This window comes from Oncorhynchus mykiss, chromosome 9 (assembly GCF_057628025.1).
Source record: "Oncorhynchus mykiss isolate SJ-2025 chromosome 9, ASM5762802v1, whole genome shotgun sequence".
NCBI classification, from domain to species: Eukaryota; Metazoa; Chordata; class Actinopteri; order Salmoniformes; family Salmonidae; genus Oncorhynchus; species Oncorhynchus mykiss.
In genome coordinates this window covers 76,656,907-76,678,765 of record NC_143030.1, presented here as the reverse complement: position 1 = coordinate 76,678,765, position 21,859 = coordinate 76,656,907, and the positions used below count along the sequence as shown (strand labels likewise).

The 21,859-nt window shown below is 41.3% G+C and overlaps 1 protein-coding gene across 2 annotated transcripts; it reads left to right on the top strand.

Annotated features, from left to right (window-relative positions):
• Positions 1–11,610: 11,610 nt before the first annotated feature.
• On the top strand, positions 11,611–21,859 carry LOC110517102 (homeobox protein aristaless-like 3). 2 transcript variants are annotated; one of them, XM_036988921.2, is made up of 4 exons: positions 11,611–12,068; positions 18,288–18,565; positions 18,832–18,939; positions 20,667–21,859. In XM_036988921.2, the coding sequence occupies exons 1-4, from the start codon at positions 11,705–11,707 to the stop codon at positions 21,015–21,017; spliced, it is 1,101 nt and encodes a 366-aa protein (XP_036844816.1). In that variant the 5' UTR covers positions 11,611–11,704; the 3' UTR covers positions 21,018–21,859. The 2 variants fall into 2 exon arrangements, with proteins under 2 accessions (XP_036844816.1, XP_036844817.1); XM_036988922.2 differs by having other exon boundaries at positions 18,832–18,894; positions 20,667–21,257.

Here is a 21,859-nt window from a genome sequence, read left to right as displayed (position 1 = left end):
TCTGTAGAAACCCCTGTCCGTAGTAACCCCTGTCCATAGTAACCCCTGCCCATAGTAACCCCTGTCCGTAGTAAAACCTACCCATAGTAACCCCTGTCCATAGTAACCACTGTCCATAGTAACCCCTGTCCATAGTAACCCCTGTCCGTAGTAAAACCTACCCATAGTAAAACCTACCCATAGTAACCCCTGTCCATAGTAACCACTGTCCATAGTAACCCCTGTCCATAGTAACCCCTGTCCGTAGTAAAACCTACCCATAGTAACCCCTGTCCATAGTAACCACTGTCCATAGTAACCCCTGTCCATAGTAACCCCTATCTGTAGCAACCCCTGCCCATAGTAACCCCTGTCCGTAGTAAAACCTACCCATAGTAACCCCTACCCATAGTAACCCCTGTCCATAGTAACCCCTATCTGTAGTAACCCCTATCTGTAGTAACCCCTGTCCGTAGTAACCCCTACACATAGTAACCCCTGTCCATAGTAACCCCTGCCCATAGTAACCCCTGTCCGTAGTAACCCCTATCTGTAGTAACCCCTACCCATAGTAACCCCTGTCCATAGTAACCCCTATCTGTAGTAACCCCTATCTGTAGTAACCCCTGTCCATAGTAACCCCTACCCATAGTAACCCCTGTCCATAGTAACCCCTGTCCGTAGTAACACCTATCTGTAGTAACCCCTGTCCATAGTAACCCCTGTCCATAGTAACCCCTAGCTATACTAACCCCTGGCTATAGTAACCCCTGTTCATAGTAACCCCTGGCTATACTAACCCCTGGCTATAGTAACCCCTGTTCATAGCAACCCCTGCCCATAGCAACCCCTGTCCATAGTAACCCCTGTCCATAGTAACCACTATCTGTAGTAACCCCCGCCCATAGCAACCCCTGTCCATAGTAACCCCTGTCCATAGTAACCCCTGGCTATAGTAACCCCTGCTCATAGCAACCCCTGCCCATAGCAACCCCTGTCCATAGTAACCCCTGCCCATAGCAACCCCTGTCCATAGTAACCCCTGTCCATAGTAACCCCTGACCATAGTAACCCCTGACCATAGTAACCCCTGTCTATATTAACCCCTGTCATAGGCCAACCCAGTAGACAGGGGTGGAACTCACATCCAGCAGCAAATAACATAAAGCCCTTGATCCTCACCAACATCCTCTCTTCCTACTTTTCCCTCACTCCTCTCTCTTCGGGCAAGATTCATGAAAACCCTGTTGTTACCTGCGGGGAAATACCCCAGAGATCATAGCAGCACAGGCATGTTCCTCGTCTTACTCCAAATATCTGGCATGTATTTACTGAGCTGAGGTTTGAGTTCCAGAGCTCTCTGTGGCCTCAGGCTGAGTGGACATGGTTGTCATGACATTTAAGCAGCAACATTCTAACCCCGTCCTCCTAATTTCCCTATAACGATACAGAGAAAATGTAGACTTATAATTGGTACACAGCTTATGAATTTGATGAATTGTAAATGTTATGTGGTCTTTATGAGTTTGATGGATTGTAGCTGGAGTGCATTCGGAAAGTATTCAGACGCCTTGACTTTTTCCACATTTTGTTAAGTTACAGCCTAATTATAAAATTGATTAAATTCAATGTTTTCCTCGTCAATCTACACACAATACCCCATAATGAAACTACAATCGAAATCTTTGCTAATTTATTCAAAATAAAAAATGTATCCTTGAGATGTTTCAACAACTTGATTAGAGTCCACCTGTGGTAAATACAATTGATTGGACATGATTTGGAAAGGCACACACTTGTCTATATAAGGTCCCACAGTTGACAGTGCATGTCAGAGCAAAAACCAAGCTATGAGGTCGAAGGAATTGTCCGTACAGCTCCGAGACAGGATTGTGATCTGGGGAAGGGTACCAGAAAATATCTGCAGTATTGTATTTTATTTAACCTTTATTTAGCTAGGCATTGAAGGTCCCTAAGAACACAGTGGCCTTCATCATTCTTAAATGGAAGAAGTTAGGAACCTCCAAGACTCTTCCTAGAGCTGGCCGCCTGGCCAAACTGAGCAATCAGGGGAGAAGGGCCTTGGTCAGGGAGGTGACCAAGAACCCGATGGTCACTCTGACAGAGCTATAGAGTTCCTCTGTGGAGATTGAAGAACCTTCCAGAAGGACAACCATCTCTGCAGCACTCCACCAATCAGGCCTTTATGGTAGAGTGGCCAGATGGAAGCCACTCCTCAGTAAAAGGCACAAGGCAGCCCGCTTGAAGTTTACCAAAAGGCACCTAAAGACTCTTAAACCATAAGAAACATGATTCTCTTGTCTGATAAAACTAAGATTGAACTCTTTGGCCTGAATGCCAAGTGTCACATCTGGAGGAAACCTGGCACCATCCCTACCGTGAAGCATGGTGGTGGCAGCATCACGCTGTGGGGATGTTTATCAGTGGCAGGGACTGGGAAACTACTCAGGATCAATGGAAAATACGAACGGAGCAAAGTACAGAGAGATCCTTGCCCCCCCAAAAAAAATTTGTCAAAGACTCCAGTCACCCGAGTCATAAACTGTTCTCTCTGCTACCGCACGGAAAGCGGTCCCGGAGCGCAGAATCTAGATCCAAAAGGTGACTTAACAGCTTCTACCCCAAAGCAATAAGACTGCGGAACAATTCATCAAATGGCCACTCTCAGCCGCCAGGCCACCTGAAACCCATATGAATTGAATCATTTTCTGACTGCGAACCCTTTTTGTTTCACAGTAAATGATAGGGTTCCATACCCCACCCTACCATTACAAATACAGGTCTTCATCACTGAAAACTGCTGAGTTTGATATCATTTTTTTTTAAAGTTTACAAACAGCGTTTCAAACTATTTTATAATTTCTTGCAAAAGTATATATATTAAAAAAATATATATATATTTTTTACCTTTAATTTCAATTATCTAAAAACGTTTTAATTAAAGTTTGCAAACAGCGTTTCAAACAATTTTATAATTTCTTGCAAAAGTATATATTAATTTTTTTTTTTAATCTAAAAACGTTTTAACTCAGATTTGTCTCATTTTCGCATATGTTGTAATTTAGACCCTAATTTACATGATCTGTTGTGGACGTTATCGGTTGAAATACAGCACAGTCTTGAATACAGTGTGGGTGTCATTTAAATCATAGAAACAGAACTCGTAGAATGGACCTATCCCTTCAGACTACTGCAATTTAGCTGGTACACCATTGACATTTAAATGTAATTCAATAGTTTTCTTATGGAGGGTTGACCATTTAATTTAAAACATTGGATATTCCCACTCAAGTCGACATTCTCAGATGTGTGAACCTACAACCGTCTTTGTGGTACCATTTGAAAGTTTAAATTTAAAATTGTATTTCAATTTTAGTACATTTATTTAGCAAAAACAATCACACCCAACCCTGTATTCAAGGGCATGTCGAGTCTCAACCGAGCGTGATGTCAAATGGGCACGTTTTTAGATCACATGTTTAGATCATATTTAATGTCATAGACATTAAAAGGTAAAGAAAGGTATTGTGTGTGTTCACCATTTATTCATCATTACTCCCATATTAACGAACCATTTACTAATCATTAGTAAATGTCTTTTTTCAGTCCTTCATCTAAAGTGGGTGCTATTTATATTTTAGAAATACCTTCTAAATGTTTTGATTTGTATCATTTATTTTTATTGGCCAGTCTGAGATATGGATTTTTCTTTGCAACTCTGCCTAGAAGGCCAGCATCCCGGAGTCGCCTCTTCACTGTAGACATTAAGACTGGTGTTTTGCGTGTACTATTTAATGAAGCTGCCTGTTGAGGACTTGTGAGGCGTCTGTTTCTCAAACTAGACACTCTAATGTACTTGTCCTCTTGCTCAGTTGTGCACTGGGGCCTCCCACTCCTCTTTCTATTCTGGTTAGAGACAGTTTGCGCTGTTCTGTGAAGGATGTGGTACAGATCTGTACGAGATCTTCAGTTTCTTGGCAATTTGTCGCATGGAATAGCCTTCATTTCTCAGAACAAGAATAGACTGACGAGTTTCAGAAGAAAGTTCTTTGTTTCTGGCCATTTTGAGCCTGTTAACGAACCCACAAATGCTGATGCTCCAGATACTCAACTAGTTTAAAGGCCAGTTTTATTGCTTCTTTAATCAGTACAACAGTTTTCTAACATAATTGCAAAAGGATTTTCTAATGATCAACTGGCCTTTTAAAATAATAAACTTGGATTAGCTAACACAACGTGCCATTGGAACACAGGCGTGATGGTTGCTGATAATAGCGCTCTGTACGCCTATGTAGATATTCCATAAAAAATCTGCCATTTCCAGCTACATTAGTCAACACTGTATTTCTGATCAATGTTATGTTATTCTAATGTACAAAAATGCGTGCTGTACTTTCAAAAACAAGGACATTGTGAAGTAACCCCAAACCTTTAAATGGTAGTGTGTGTATAATTTACATGAAGGAAAAAAATAATTTAATTAATTTTAGAATAAGACTGTAACGTAACAAAATGTGGAAAAATTCAGCCCATAATGACAAATCAAAAACAGGTTTTTAGACATTTATTACAAAAATAGCAAATTTACATGAGTATTCTGACGCTTTACTCAGTACTTTGTTGAAGCACCTTTGGCAGCGATTACAGCCTTGAGTCTTCTTGGGTATGATGCTACAAGCTTGGCACACCTGTATTTTGGGAGTTTCTCCCATTAATCTCTGCAGATCCTCTCAAGCTTTGTCATGTTGGATTTTATTTTTATTTTTATTTAACCTTTTATTTAACTTGGCAAGTCAGTTAAGAACAAATTCTTATTTACAATGACGGCCTACCAAAAGGCAAAAGGCCTCCTGCGGGGACGGGGGCCTGGGATTAAAATTTAATATATATATATATATATAAATATAGGACAAAACACACATCATGACAAGAGAGACAACACAACACTACATGAAGAGAGACCTAAGACAACAACATAGCAGGGCAGCAACACATGACAACATAGCATGGTAGCAACACAACATGACAACAGCACAAAACATGGTACAAACATTACTGGGCACTAAGGGCAAGAAGGTAGAGACAACAATACATCACACAAAGCAGCCAAAACTATCAGTAAGAGTGTCCATGATTGAGTCTTTGAATTAAGAAATTGAGATAAAAACGGACCAGTTTGAGTGTTTGTTGAGGCTCGTTCCAGTCGCTAGCTGCAGCGAACTGAAAAGAGGAGCGACCCGGGGATATGTGTGCTTTGGGGACCTTTAACAGAATGTGACTGGCAGAACGGGTGTTGTATGCGGAGGATGAGGGCTGCAGTAGATATCTCAGATAGGGGGGAGTGAGGCCTAAGAGGGTTTTATAAATAAGCAACAACCAGTCGGTCTTTTAACGGGTATAAAGAGATGACCAGTTTACAGAGGAGTATAGAGTGCAGTGATGTGTCCTATAAGGAGCATTGGTGGCAAATCTGATGGCCAAATGGTAAAGAACATCTAGCCGCTCGAGAGCACCCTTACCTACTGATCTATAAATTATGTATCTGTAATCTAGCATGGGTAGGATGGTCATCTGAATCAGGGTTAGTTTGGCAGCTTGGGTTAAAGATTAGCGATTATATAGGAAACCAAGTCTATATTTAACTTTAGCCTGCAGCTTTGATATGTGCTGAGAGAAGGACAATGTACCGTTTAGCCATACTCCCAAATACTTGTGTGAGGTGACTACCTCAAGCTCTAAACCCTCAGAGGTAGTAATTACACATGTGGGCATTCTTCTTACCAAACCACATGACCTTTGTCTTTGAGGTGTTCAGAACAAGGTTAAGGGCAGAGAAAGCTTGTTGGACACTAAGAACGCTTTGTTGTAGAGCATTTAATACAAAATCCGGGGAGGGGCCCGCTTAGTATAAGACTGTGTCATCTGCATATAAATGGATGAGAGAGCTTCCTACTGCCTGAGCTATGTTACTGATGTAAATTGAGAAGAGCGTTGGGCCTTAGATCGAGCCTTGGGGTGCTCCCTTGGTGACAGGCAGTGGCTGAGACAGCAGATTTTCTGACTTTGTACACCGCAATCTTTGAGAGAAGTAGTTAGCAAACCAGGCCAAAGTCCCCTCAGAGACACCAATACTCCTTAGCCGGCCCACAAGAATGGAATGGTCTACCGTATTCAAAGCGTTGGCCAAACAAAATAGCAGCACAACATTGCTTAGAATCAAGGACAATGGTGACATCATTGTGCAACTTTAAGGTTGCAGTGACACATCCATAGCCTGAGCAGAAACCAGATTGCATACCAGAGAGAATACTATAGACATCAAGAAAACCAGTCAGTTGATTATTGACAAGTTTTTCCAACAGTTAGGAACAGCTTGTTCTTCCCCTATAAAAATAAAGGATGAACTAGGCTTGGCGATGATAGGGGCAGCAACCTTAAAGAAGAAAGGGTCTTAACCATCTGACCCAGAAGTTTTATTGGGGTCAAGTTTGAGGAGCTCTTTTAGCACCTCGGACTCAGAATTCAGAATGGGGAGTATCGCTGCACAGCTATTTTCAGGTCTCTCCAGAGATGATCGATGATCGGGCCACTCAAGGACATTCATAGACTTGTCCCAAAGCCAATCCTGCATTGTCTTGGCTGTGTGCTTAGGGTCGTTGTCCTGTTGGAAGGTGAACCTTCATCCCAATCTGAGGTCCTGAGCGCTCTGGAGCAGGTTTTCATCAAGGATCTCTCTCTCTGTAATTTGCTCTGTTCATCTTTCCCTCGATCCTGACTAGTCTCCCAGTCCCTGCCGCTGAAAAACATCCCCACAATGTGATGCTGCAACCACCATGCTTCACTGTAGGGATGGTGCCAGGTTTCCTCCAGACATGATGCTTGGCATTCAGGCCAAAGAGTTCAATCTTAGTTTCATCAGACCAGAGAATCTTGTTTCTCATGGTTTAAGAGTCTTTAGGTGCCTTTTGGTAAACTTCAAGCGGGCTGTCATGTGCCTTTTGCTGAGGAGTGGCTTCCGGGCCACTCTACCATAAAGGCCTGATTGGTGGAGTGCTGCAGAGATGGTTGTCCTTCTGGAAGGTTCTCCCATCTCCACAGAGGAAATCTAGAGCTCTGTCAGAGTGACCATTATGTTCTTGGTTACCTCCCTGAACAAGGCCCTTCTCCCCCGATTACTCAGTTTGGCCGGGCGGCCAGCTCTAGGAAGAGTCTTGGTGGTTCCAAACATCTTTCATTTAAAAATGGAGGTCACTGTGTTCTTGGGGACCTTCAATACTGCAGACATGTTTTGGTACCCTTTCCCAGACCTGTGCTTTGACACAATCCTGTCTCGGAGCTCTACAGACAATTCCTTCGACCTCATGACTTGGTTTCATGAAGGCACTGTGTGTGTGTGTGTGTGTGTGTGTGTGTGTGTGTGTGTGTGTGTGTGTGTGTGTGTGTGTGTGTGTGTGTGTGTGTGTGTGTGTGTGTGTGTGAGAATAACTTGCTTACTAACATTTACAAATGTGGGAGTAATGATTCATAAATGATGAGCAAATGGTTTGTAAATGCCTTATACATGGTTTATTATGGACCCTTAAAATAAAGTGTTTCCAAAATATGTTTTTTTAAATTATAAAAACCTTTATTTTTCCCAATAAATTATTAAATAGTTTGACAACCCTGTTTGTAAGCTTTTAAATGATATCAAACTCAACCGTGTATCTTTGTCAGTCATGAAGACATGGAAGTCTCATGGTATGGTGGGGTATGCAAAAAAAATGGGTCAACTTTGAGCACCTCTTATCTCCTGAAATCGTATGGAATGACCCCAAGACAACACTCTCTAGCCTCTACGTGCTCTCTTGTCTTGACCGAAAATAACATAATCGGAGTCATGTTGCACATTAATTAATTGCATTAAAGTCAAAGGACACAAGTCAGGCAGATCATAAAGCAGCTGGTATTCTCCACTCGTTATGTAGGCATGTCTTTGTAATTTATGTCAGCAACTTCTAGAACCAGCTTGCACTGTGGCTTTGGGTCATGATGGCTCCTTTTGGGTCACGATCACCCCCTTTAGGATCACGATCACTCCTTTTGGGTCCGGAGAGTAAAATCATAACATGCAGGTGTTTGTTTGTGAATGTTTCATGAACATCTAATTTTGTTCTGAAATGACCAACTTGGGAATGTGGCTGGCAGTAGATCCACAGATATCCCACTGGGCACAGACATCAACGTCCATTCCATGTTGGTTCAACGTGGAAACAGCGTTGATTCGACCGGTGTGTGCCCAGTGGGCTGTTGTTGGAAGCTGTGCTGTAGAGTGAATTTAGGCATATGTTAGTAATACAGTAGCCTACTATAAACTATAAACTATAAAACGAGTTCTGCAATGGTAGGCATTTCCTCGAACAGCACACGTCATGCAATGTCTGTATGTTACAGTGAAGTGATATAGCTTCCCTTCTCTGTTGACAGTTTAGACTTTTGGAACGCCACACTAAATGAAAACGGTACTTATGTCCCCTATATACCCAAATGGCCCGGTTGTTTACACACTTGTCCATCAGGTTTGGCTCCATGCGGTCTCCCATATGTATCCAAAAGATTATGAGAGGTCTTCAAAACCAACGTTGCCATTTCTGAGCTCCGTAAGTGCACCGTGTTTAGAGATGGCGCAGATTGGAGATCCCGTGTCAATATCAACAGTCAGATTCCTTTAATCTTACAGGCTACATCTTTCTGCAGAGTAGTCAAACTTTGTATGTTTTATATTTAAAGAGTGAAAATTTGAATCAGAGAATGTGTGTATTTCTGTCTTGTTTGCTCATGCGACAACTTTATTTAGCCTATTCTGTAGCTATTTATTTGAGGAAAAATAAATAATAGGTTGACCCAGGACCCATAAAACGTTTGAATTTAATGAGAGTGCTTAAAGGTCTATTTTTATAGTCACATTATGTTAGTCACAGTAAAGTAGTAATGTTTTCAGTATTTCCGATAACTTTAACGTTGTTGTCAAAACCTCAAGTTCCGAGCACTATTTACTAGAAGCTGACGTTATTTGAGGTTCATTCTATTCACCTGGAAATATACTTCTGAGTAGTGAAAAGTTCATTTAAAAGCCAACTGGGAAGCATTGAAGTTTTACAGTGTCTTAAATTGGTTACCCTTTTCTGTTCATTTCAAATGGAACTCAAAAGGTTGTGGGCCTAGATTCCCTGAGAAAAAAATAATCATTCCCTTGCAATCTGATTTATTTTCTGTGAAATCACAACTCCGGTCATTTTACACTCCAATTCATTAATGTTTAAGGTAATGGCGATGCCCACCTGCACTATATTTAGCCTCGAAAATAGGCCCAAAAAAACGCTTTTATTTATTTATTATGAAGTAGACTATTTAGGCCTACTGATCCGACGACTATTTAACGAAACTGCCTTTTTTATTTTTTTATTAAATGTCGTTATTTTTTATGTTGGTACTTACTATACGACCTCTACCTGTTCAGCCTTTTGTGGCTGGCGATTCGCGATATTTGGCTTTTGGTACTGTGTCCTCTGCAAAGGATTAACTTCAGTACGCCTAATGAATAAAAAACTATTTTTATTTTACATTTCTGATAATGTTCCATTGACATGTATAAAATGTGTAGGTGTTTTCTAATTTATCGTTTCCCAGTTGAGCTCTAACTGAAGCATTGCGATGATCGTACCAGATGCATTGTTATATTTCTAGTCAACTGTTTAAGTTTTACAAACAAACACGAAGAGAGAAGTTCGCTAACTCTATTCAAATCTTACCTTAATAACATTGGAATTATTCCACAATTCTGACGAGGGATCAGCTCCTAGAGAGATATTACCATCTATGGGTGCAGATAGGCTATTGAGGCGGCGTATTACGCTTAACCAATACTAATGCACTAAAATCACAGATTGGACACATTATTGTTGTCATCTTGTCACACGTCATGAAACACATTGAGGCAAAAAAAATACAGACTGTAGCTTAGTAAAAAAATACAACTCAATTGATTGAACATGAAATTGATTTCAATATGATTGAAATAGGCTGTATAGGCGCATGTAGCCTACATGTCTATTTTAATTACAGTCGTCTCGGTTTTCAGTTGAATCATTTTTTATCCTTCATTTGTTAGTAACACTTGCAAATACTTGGGCAACTTTGTATTTGTTTTCAACTTCGTGCTGAAGTTATACGGTTCTAACGATCATAATGCTACATAAGGCTGTGGGAAACGAGTCCCTGGTTAATTTCATTCGATATTGTACGTGGTTATTCTGAATATCTTCAGTTGTCAGTTTCTATTGACCTCTGACCTCTGAAATAATCAACTGCTTGTTTGTTTCGACGTTTTTTTTTTTTTTTTTTTATTATCAAACGCAACGGAGTAATTACATAACTTGTCCTTCTGCTCTATTTGATTTCATGCAATTTTATTTAGTTGTTGTTTGTTTTTAACTCAAGACTGTCTCAAGAATTGGAAAATAAGATGTTTTGAAAATAAATGGAAACAAGCAAATGCCACAAGAAAGCAAGACATATCCATATCGAATATGACACACACACACACACATTAATACCATTACCAAACTAAAACACGTAGTAAACAGATAATAAATCTCACACTGTCTTCCCGCCAAGACGATCCAACAAGCAGAGGTTGTAGATGGCCAAAACGTTCTCCCCGTCCAGACTTTCCAAAGGCTGTTGGGATATGGCAGTGGTAAAAAAAATGTTTTTATTTCTGTACCCGTTTTCTTGGTGTTAAATGCATTATTCAAGGCAGCCGGTCCAGCAGTATAATGACAAACTCTGTTGCTATTGCTTGAAAGGGTCTATGAAGTCTAATCGATAGGAGGAAAATAAAAGCTAGCGCATAACTAAGATATCTCGTCTATTCAGTAGATTTTAGGTGATGTTCATCTTCAACCAAAATGCCTTAGTTGAGTTTCGTTGTGGATATTCAAAATGTAGCCAACAACATTTAAGAAAAAAATGCCTAACAGATGGCCCACTAATGTTTTTAATATGTATCGGCAGTGTTCTACTGAAATGATGCGTATTCTAACATTTCAAGTAGAATGCATTTGAGAAAGAACTTCAAAAAAGAGCTTGAAATTCAACGTTGTGCATGAATTGTAGCCGACAGATTATGATGCAATATAATTACAAGATATCCATAGATATCCCCCCACATTCCCTGAATTCAATCACAAAGAATTACTGTTATATTGACATTAATCCGGCCAGTTGGGTCTAAAATAATATAATCTGTAAAACAAAGTGAAAAAAATGAGGGCACCAATACATTTCCTCGGGCGCATTTGGCCATTTGGTACTGAACATAACAAAACGCCTTCATGTTTGTTTAATGTGCCTTGCGTAAAATGCTCTCTATGTCCCTGCCCGAATTAGTCATCTGCTTGTTTTTGTAACAAAATGAAAGAGGATTTAAATGGTTAATTGTAGCGACAGGAATCACACGTGATTGAATTCTTGGCGGATCATATCAGCCCACTGTCCCGCTTGGTCCTCCCTGTTTCACGGGTCTTTTGTTCATGATCTCCTAAATCCCACCCACTTGAAACGAAGAAAAGAGTAAGAAAAAACTCGCGCTCGCACAGAAACCTTGCTTTCACTGTAACCGGGACCAGAGTAGAGTCGTTAAAGTGCATCCCGGACTGACCTCATGATGGAGGCGGACAGTTGTTTATCTTTCTCTTCGCAGCCAAACCGGACAACACTGAATAGCTCTCCCGGTTTGGATCAGAATAGTTCTGGAGGTTCGTTCCTTCCCTGCGATGAACTACAGAAAAGTACACATCTTCCTCTCGCTCACCGTCTGAGTCTCCGGGATCAGGGTGACTTCTACAGCTCAAGCTCCATGGGACGGTTTAACGACGGCGCGCCCGCGGACTTTACGCACGGGGCAGCCTCCACGAATCCTCGCGCCTTGCCCAACAAACACAGCAAATACATGGAAAATATTAATCAGGACCAAAAGGTTTTATCAGTAAGCGGGAAGGGCTCGTTTTATGACAATTACTCGGAGGGTAAGTGGAGTTTTTATTAAAATAATCGAAATCACGGCCATCAGTGTGTGAGGCTACGAAAATAGTAATAATTATCATAATAATCGTTATTATTATTAATATTATTATAACGTAGGCTATTTACCAAAATAATATAGGCCTAACTGAATAATGTCATGAATCTATTGCCTGTGGAAACCGTTTGACTTATCAAACATTGGCAAAATCCATCGTAATAAAGATAATGGAGATCAACATTTCTGTATCCGGCTACCTCAAATTGTTTCAAGTTTGACTTTATAGTGTGGTGACTCGGATAAATATATTTTCAGAGTTTCTTTGGCGCTGCACAGCCTGCGTGTTTTTCAAGGCCTTGGACAAAAACGTCTCCAATGATCGTAATTCGTTTTCTCTAAATGTCTGATTTTAATTGTTCACCTACAGTTGTATTACTATTCAGCTTGTTTGAATAGATTATGATAGTGTTCCACAGCAGGACAGGATCAAAGAAATCTCCCCCCCAAAACGGAATTACTTTGTAGTATAGATCTGAATGCTGCTACGGCTTACTTAGTCCACACATGATAATACTAGGCTGACATATTGAATTAGGCCTATATTCTGTTCCTTGCGAGCTCTTTTTCAGAACTTAATTCTTTTTTTTGGTGCACATAATTTCTCCATTGTTGCCTATAAAATGTTGATACACCATGGCATGTTATAAGCCTAGACGACTACAAAATGATATAGCCCACGTAATTGTCTAGGCCTACTCAAATTAATGTGCAACTATATCTAAAAATGTATTTTAGCCTTTAGGCTACCTTAGTTTTGTCACCAAGTGTAGGCTATCACAATGTAAAAATCACTTGGTAAAAGTGGACGCACATCACTGGTGATAAATATGTCATCGGGTTTTATCTGCACTTGACACTGGTAGTCACAATTAGTTTTGATGTAAAGTGCGAGCGGGCCAAAGGTCAGAAAGTGACTGAACCGTCTAGGTGCGTGATTACGGCGTCCGTGCAGGAAGCTTCCACCCGTGCGGTATAAACACTTCAACCCCGTGCAGCCTTCACAAAATACATTCATACATTTAAATAATAATAATAATACAGCTAAAGTTTATTTGAAATTGATCATGTTTCTTATCTGAAAGTTCTGTTTTTGTTTCTGAATAGCTAAGTAAAGTTGCACATATCCAAATTAGATTCTCAAGATGTTCTTTATGCAACATTTGACTCCGTGTCATTTTGTTGTTTACGTCAAACTTTTCAGATTACATTTTCTTTTTCAATATCATCACATTAGAACATTCTCAAAATAATTGTAAAATATATTCAATTCATTAATACCATTGAATTCAAAATTAGAACTAGATTAACTTAAAGATATAAAAACTGAAAATGCAAATTAGATAAAACTTTGGCCAACTCAGATGTTTTGATAATGTAATGTGAGATTTGATCAACAAAAAAATATATATATTTGGCTTGAAGCATGCAACAATACAGCAGTCCAAGTTTGAAACACTCGATTAAACTTGTATAATATCCCATGAACTCAAGTCTTAGGATATGACATGGTTCTTCAGTATTATTTATTGAAGTTGTGAAATCCATCCTCTAAAGTTGCCAATGAAGGCATGTGAGTCCTGATAAGGACTTAGTGATGTATGTGTTCAGAATAACATTCATATCAGTCTGATTCATGTTGTTGCCAAAGACAGCCATATGGTGGAGCAGAGAACCTCCATCTCGACAGTTTATCTTTATCTGAAATCTAGATAACAGGTCTGATGTCAAATTGACTGGATGATATTCTATTTCCACAGGCTTTGACTGGTCTTGAATTATTTATTTTCTTAGATTCTTCAGATATTAGCAAACACAACCCACCCACGCACACTCACTTGACCACATAGGCAGGCGTGCATACACACACAGGAACGCACACACTAGTGCGTATGCACGCCGAGCACGCACGCACGCACATGCACACAAAGTTTTTACAAATTAAAAACACCTAAATGAAAGAGTTTATTAAAATGTTCAAAATAAGGGTTGTTGACTATATAATACTGCGGTTCCTGAGACCCCCAAATATTGGTATGATTAGAATACTTTTTTTGGGACAAGAGAAATCCATTTGTTGTCAGTGTGTGAACTCTAAAGCAGTTTAACCTGAGTGTTGGTTTTCTGGGTCAGATTTGAGTGGAGATGTGGTCCACATGACAGTTGCTTGCTGTCCAACATTCTGGGGCACAGTCAGACTCACACACCTTCAAAGGCAGACTAGTCTTCCTGTTTTGTCGGTGCTTGGGTGGGGGGAGGGTTAGGGTTTAAGGATGGTAGAGCAGTGGGATGGTATACCACATAGCCTAAAAATGTAATAGAAATAAATAGATATATTGAGATAGGGGGATGATCAATTGATCAGGTATTCATAACCTGAGATCTCATGCATGTTGACACTTCTTGACCCTTCACAGTCAAAAAATTATAATTTACAAATGCAAAATGATTCAAAAGAAAGCATTTGACATTTGTAAAAGTACAATTACAAAAATGCAAAACTTGTTACTAACGCTTCAAGACTTCAATCTCATTATCTAATCTGCATAAGAAGTCCATTATAAAATACTGTCCAACCCAATCCAATGCTCCCGAAATTTTACATTTTTCATTTACAGAACAAGAGGCCAGGGAGATAACAGCTGAAATTTCCACGTGACGTCAGTATATACTCACATTGGTCCATTTGGACTTTATCTCGACTGCACAGTTTTGTAATGCATTTCACATACTGTGCATCTCCAATTACACTGGACCATAGGGAGAGAGGATGTGGGCTCTTGGTAAAAGCCAGCGGTGGAAAAAAAATAAATAATTGTTATACTTGAGTAAAAGTAAAGATTCCTTCATAGAAAATGAATCAAGTAAAAGTGAAAGTCACCCAGTAAAATACTACTTGAATTAAAAGTCTAACAGTATTTGGTTTTAAATATACTTGAGTATCAAAATGTAAATGAAATTGCCAAAATGTACTTAAGTATCAAAAGTAAAAAATAATTTCAAATTCCTTATATTAAGCAAACCAGACGCCACACTTATTTTTTTTTTTTTAATGTATGGCTAGCCAGGGGCATGCTCCAACACTCAGACAACAAATTTATAAACAAAGGATTTGTGTTTTCGTGAGTCCACTCGATAAGAGGCAGTAGATGACCAGGGATGTTTTCTTGATTAGTGTGTGAATTGGACAATTTTCCTGTCCTGCTAAGCATTAAACATTTAAGGAGTACTTTAACGTGTCAGGGAAAATGTATGGAGTAAAAAAAGTACATACTTTTTTTTTTAGGAATGTAAGGAAGTAAAATAAATAGTTGTCAAAAAATATAAATAGTAAAGTAAAGTACAGATACCCCCAAAAAACTACTTAAGTAGTACTTTCAATAATTTTTACTTAAATACTTTACACCACTAGTAAAAGCTACACTACAGAATGTCTGACGTGTTTTTAAATACTTATTCTTAGATTGTAAAATCTTAATAACCTCTTTCCAATCTCTTGGCATGATGAATTATAATGTGTGGTTGGATCTAAATAGACATCAGGGGGTTACATCCAAAATGGCATCCTTTTCCCTATATAGTGCACTACATTTGACCAGAGTCCTAAGGGTCCCTATCCCCTATATAGTGCACTACATTTGACCAGAGTCCTAAGGGTCCCTATCCCCTATATAGTGCACTACATTTGACCAGAGTCCTAAGGGTCCCTATTCCCTATATAGTGCACTACATTTGACCAGAGTCCTAAGGGTCCCGGTCAACAGTAATGCACTACATTTGACCAGAGTCCTAAGGGTCCCGGTCAACAGTAATGCACTACATTGGGTAAAGGGTTTCCATTTTGTAGACGCAGGACAGGAATGTTGTGTTACGGTGAAAGAAAAGCCCTCTGTTTTGGGACAGAAATTGAATTAGGTTGATGTTAAATGACTGCTCTCAAATGGTCCCTGTGTGAGGCTTTAGGACATGTATATTACTTTAGGACATAGGGAGAGTGCAGATACTGAAGGAGAGTGATTCTCTTCTGGGACCACAGAGTTAGACATACTGTAACAAGGCAACAGTAAACATGTCGTCCCTACGAATGATGCCCCCCACCCCCCCGCACGTGTGACTAACAAATTTAACTTAATAACTATTACTGTAATGTAGCAACGTACTAACGGACGGAGACAGATCCACAGTCCCCTCCCTGTTTTCATTGTGAGGGACAATTAACATGAACAATAACATCCATACATCTATCTACAGTCCAGTCATCCAAACACACCCAGAGTAAAACATTATGGTACAGTCCAGTCATCCAAACACGCCCAGAGTAAAACATTATGGTACAGTCCAGTCATCCAAACACACCTGGAGTAAAACATTATGGTACAGTCCAGTCATCCAAACACACCCAGAGTAAAACATTATGGTACAGTCCAGTCATCCAAACACGCCCAGAGTAAAACATTATGGTACAGTCCAGTCATCCAAACACACCTGGAGTAAAACATTATGGTACAGTCCAGTCATCCAAACACACCTGGAGTAAAACATTATGGTACAGTCCAGTCATCCAAACACGCCCAAAGTAAAACATGATGGTACAGTCCAGTCATCTAAACACACCCAGAGTAAAACATTATGGTACAGTCCAGTCATCCAAACACACCCAGAGTAAAACATTATGGTACAGTCCAGTCAAACACTCCCAGAGTAAAACATGATGGTACAGTCCAGTCATCCACTCATCATGGAATCCATAAGGTGTCGAAAGCGTTCCACAGAGATGCTGGTCCATGTTGACTCCATTGAGGTTGACTCCATTGCTTCCCACAGTGTGATGTTGGTTGGATGTCCTTTGGGTGGTGGACCATTCTTGACACAAATGGGAAACTGTTGAGCGTGAAAAACCCAGCAGCGTTGCAATTCTAGACACAAACCGGTGCGCCTGGCACCTTCTACCATAGCCCGTTCAAAGGAACTTAAAACTTTTGTCGCGCCCATTCACCTTCTGAATGGCACACATACACAATCCATGTCTCATTTGTCTCAAGGCTTAAAAATCCTTCTTTAACCTGTCTCTTCTCTTCATCTACACTGGAGTAGATTCAACAAGTCAGTAAGGGATCATATCTTTCACCTGAATTCACCTGGTCAGTCTATGTCATGGAAAGAGCAGCTGTTGATGATGTTTTGTAGACTCCGTGTAGATTGCCATTTCATTGGTTTGTTATTTTATACACGCAATCGTACTTTCTATCAAATATGGGTCAAATGGGGGTCGAATTTCTAACTTCCTAAATGGTTTAATACATTTGGGACTCACACATCAGAGTTTGTTTTCTGCTCAGTGATTCAAGACCTTCATTTAAGGAAGGGTGTTGACAGCGAATCAAAACAAACCGTGTTGCAGTAGGCTGGAATGTTGTGTCTGGTCAAATCTGACTAAACCATCATTTATTTCTAACTAAAGTTGATTTCCAACACTATCTCATTTGTTCATGTAGTAAAACGATACCACAAGCAGATCACTTTAGTGTTTTACCATAATACTACAGTTACCTCTCATGTCGACGTTTCTCATCAGGCCTTCGTACCTCGTATTGGGGGAGGAGGAGCTGGGAGACCCCTGAGACAACATGGGAAGGTTTCTCGTTCAGATCTTAGTCGTGTCTACCGGAGAAAAGACAAGCCTGCGTGGCTGCATCCTGTTTATTATTTTCGAGAATGTTACGTTGCTGCCTCTTACAGTGGACGTTAATGAATTCAGTTTATTATTATGGAGAATATTGCATTTTCTGCCAGTGGACATTAATGAACCACCCCTAGTCAGCCTTAGGTTAGCGGTGTAATCTGAGCATCTCTGTGTGACAATATTACCACGGGTAGACATCTGAGCCTTGCTTAAACACAGAAATGTACTTTGTGCGCGCGCACACACACACGCACGCACGCACGCACGCACTCACGCACGCACGCACACACACACACACACACACACACACACACACACACACACACACACACACACACACACACACACACACACACACACACACACACACACACACACACACACACACACACACACACACACACACACACACACACACACACACTTTGTTTTGAACATGTAACCACCATTCTCTCTTTCCCTCCCTGTATGCTCCTCCCTCAGCCAGAGAGAAGGCGGGTCCCAAGCCCATGGGCTATCCCGTGATTGGCTCAGACTGCTGCATCAAGCTGAAGGAGCCAACCAACGGTCTCCAACCAGGGGACTCCATAGCAGACTCCATCGACCTATCGGGCAAGAACAAGAAACGTCGTAACCGCACCACGTTCAGTACCTTCCAGTTGGAGGAGCTGGAGAAAGTGTTTCAGAAGACTCACTACCCTGACGTTTACGCCCGGGAACAGCTGGCCCTCAGGACCGAACTCACAGAGGCCCGTGTACAGGTAGAAGAATGCCACTCTACACAGAAAATACAAAGTCCCCTCTACCCATGCTGCTACAGTAGCTAACAGAGTTTGCAATAGTATTAGATATTTGTCACCCCCCCAGATGAATCAGTATCCCAGGGCCTATTTCTATGTTCTATTGTAACAAATTGAAGCCAAATTCTTTCAGGCAGGTAGGAACGTGGCAAGGCAGGGATCCTATATAATGGTAGAGAAAAATCATCTCTCCAATCTCTCCCTTAGTCTCTCTCTTGATTCGTCAGGTGTGGTTCCAGAACCGCCGGGCCAAGTGGAGGAAGAGAGAACGCTATGGGAAGATCCAGGAGGTGCGAAACCACTTTGCTGCTACGTATGATATCTCTACGTACCAGGTACACCCTGACACATAGATCTTTGGTCACGACATACGATATCTCCCTCCTGCCTCCCTCCGATAGGTACTAGATAACATACACACTGACACATAGATCTTTGGTCACGACATACGATATCTCCCTCCTGCCTCCCTCCGATAGGTACTAGATAACATACACACTGACACATAGATCTTTGGTCACGACATACGATATCTCCCTCCTGCCTCCCTCCGATAGGTACTAGATAACATACACACTGACACAAAGATCTTTGGTCACGACATACGATATCTCCCTCCTGCCTCCCTCGAATAGGTACTAGATAACATACACACTGAGACATAGATCTTTGGTCACGACATACGATATCTCCCTCCTGCCTCCCTCGAATAGGTACTAGATAACATACACACTGACACATAGATCTTTGGTCACGACATACGATATCTCCCTCCTGCCTCCCTCGAATAGGTACTAGATAACATACACACTGACACATAGATCTTTGGTCACGACATACGATATCTCCCTCCTGCCTCCCTCGAATAGGTACTAGATAACATACACACTGACACATAGATCTTTGGTCACGACATACGATATCTCCCTCCTGCCTCCCTCCGATAGGTACTAGATAACGTACACACTGACACATAGATCTTTGGTCACGACATACGATATCTCCCTCCTGCCTCCCTCGAATAGGTACTAGATAACATACACACTGACACATAGATCTTTGGTCACTACATACGATATCTCCCTCCTGCCTCCCTCCAATAGGTACTAGATAACATACACACTGACACATAGATCTTTGGTCACGACATACGATATCTCCCTCCTGCCTCCCTCGAATAGGTACTAGATAACATACACACTGACACATAGATCTTTGGTCACTACATACGATATCTCCCTCCTGCCTCCCTCGAATAGGTACTAGATAACATACACACTGACACATAGATCTTTGGTCACGACATACGATATCTCCCTCCTGCCTCCCTCCAATAGGTACTAGATAACATACACACTGACACATAGACCTTTGGTCACTACATACGATATCTCCCTCCTGCCTCCCTCCAATAGGTACTAGATAACGTACACACTGACACATAGATCTTTGGTCACGACATACGCACAGTGGTGCAACTTTGGTTTTTAGAAGTGCCGTGGGAACATAATTCTAATTAATATATATATATATATTTTTATATCCAGTCGGATAAACACTCCAAACAGCCAATCCGATCGCTCGGAGGCGTCCGCATGGTCCTAAAGCACACCTCTTTTTGTATCACATTCCAATGACAAAGCTGGGCGGGACAAAAAAATTGCAATTTCAGAATGTCCCCCCCCCCCCCCCCCCCCCCAGTGAAAGTTGCGCCCATGTCTCTACGTACCAGGTACACCCTGACACATAGATCTTTGGTCACTACATACGATATCTCCCTCCTGCCTCCCTCCAATAGGTACTAGATAGCATACACACTGACACATAGATCATAGTGGTCACTAGCTATAACCCTTCTATCATTATCATCACAGACTAATTAGAATCCTTTAAACCAATCAATCAACCAATCAAACCAATCAATAATGATATAGACCCCATACATTGAATTACCAAGCATTGGCATTTAAATTTCAAATAGCATGATGGGAATTACCTTTATGCAGCCTGTCAGTGGAGCGTTGTCATTGGTCTCTAATCAGACTGCTCTCTTCCTTTGTAGATGCAGAGCAACCTGTGGCCAGGTGCAGGAGGGGGGTCCGGCGGGGGCTGTGTCCTGGGCCCTGACACCATGTCTTCCTCCTGTATGAGCCCTTACCCCCATCCCCACAGCAACCTCCCCTCTGTGGGCTTCATGGGCATGCCCCCGTCCTCCAGCCACCCACACCACCCTCACCATCACCCCCAACACCACCCTGGCATCAACGGCCTCTACTCCCTCCACAGCTTCCCTGGGGCCCTCGGGGGCCACTCCTTTGAGCCGGGGCCCGAGACAGAGTATAAGTCATCCAGTCTGTTGGCCATGCGGATGAAGGCTAAGGACCCTGGGAGTCTTCTATCCAGGCCTACATGACCACCACAGTGTCAGGGTCAGATCCCTACTATGTATTGACTGAGCTAATGCATTCACACACACATTCAAACTCAATCTTGTATGCTAGCAACCCGATGGATAGTTATGGCCACATGTATTTGTGTTCCTGCATGTTGAAATGACAGCAGAAGTCAAAACTCTACACGCATGCACGCGCACACACACACACACACACACACACACACACACACACACACACACACACACACACACACACACGTATAATTAACCTTGTGGGGACACATAATTCAGTCCCATTCAGAATCCTATTTTCCCTAACCCCTATCCCTAAACCTAACCCTTACCTTAACCCCAAAACCTAACCGTAACCCCAAACTAACCCTAGCTTCTAACCCTGGTCGAAAACTAGCTCCTAACCCTGGTCAAATACTAGCTCCCAACCCGAAAACTAACCCTCGCTCCTAACGCTAAACCAAATTCTAACCCTAACACTGATTGGCTCAAACCTTGACCGGAAACCACCTAGAAATAGCATTTGACCTTGTGGGGACTAACAAAATGTCCCCAGTTTGTAAAAATGTTGTTTGATTTAAAATATTCCCGTGGGGACTTCCCGGTCCCCACAAGTATAGTTAAACACACACACACACACACACACTTTCAACATACACCTCCGCTACTTTCCTCCAAATAATGTAACATTGCCATAAACCCACAGACTTCAGACCGTGACAGGACTGACCATTTGTTTGAGTTTGTTAGGCCACCATCAGGCACAAAACCTGCCATTTTGCAGACATTTTTATTGAATCCAGATTTGAGCATTATCACAAACATAGTGAGACCAAAGAATATAAAAA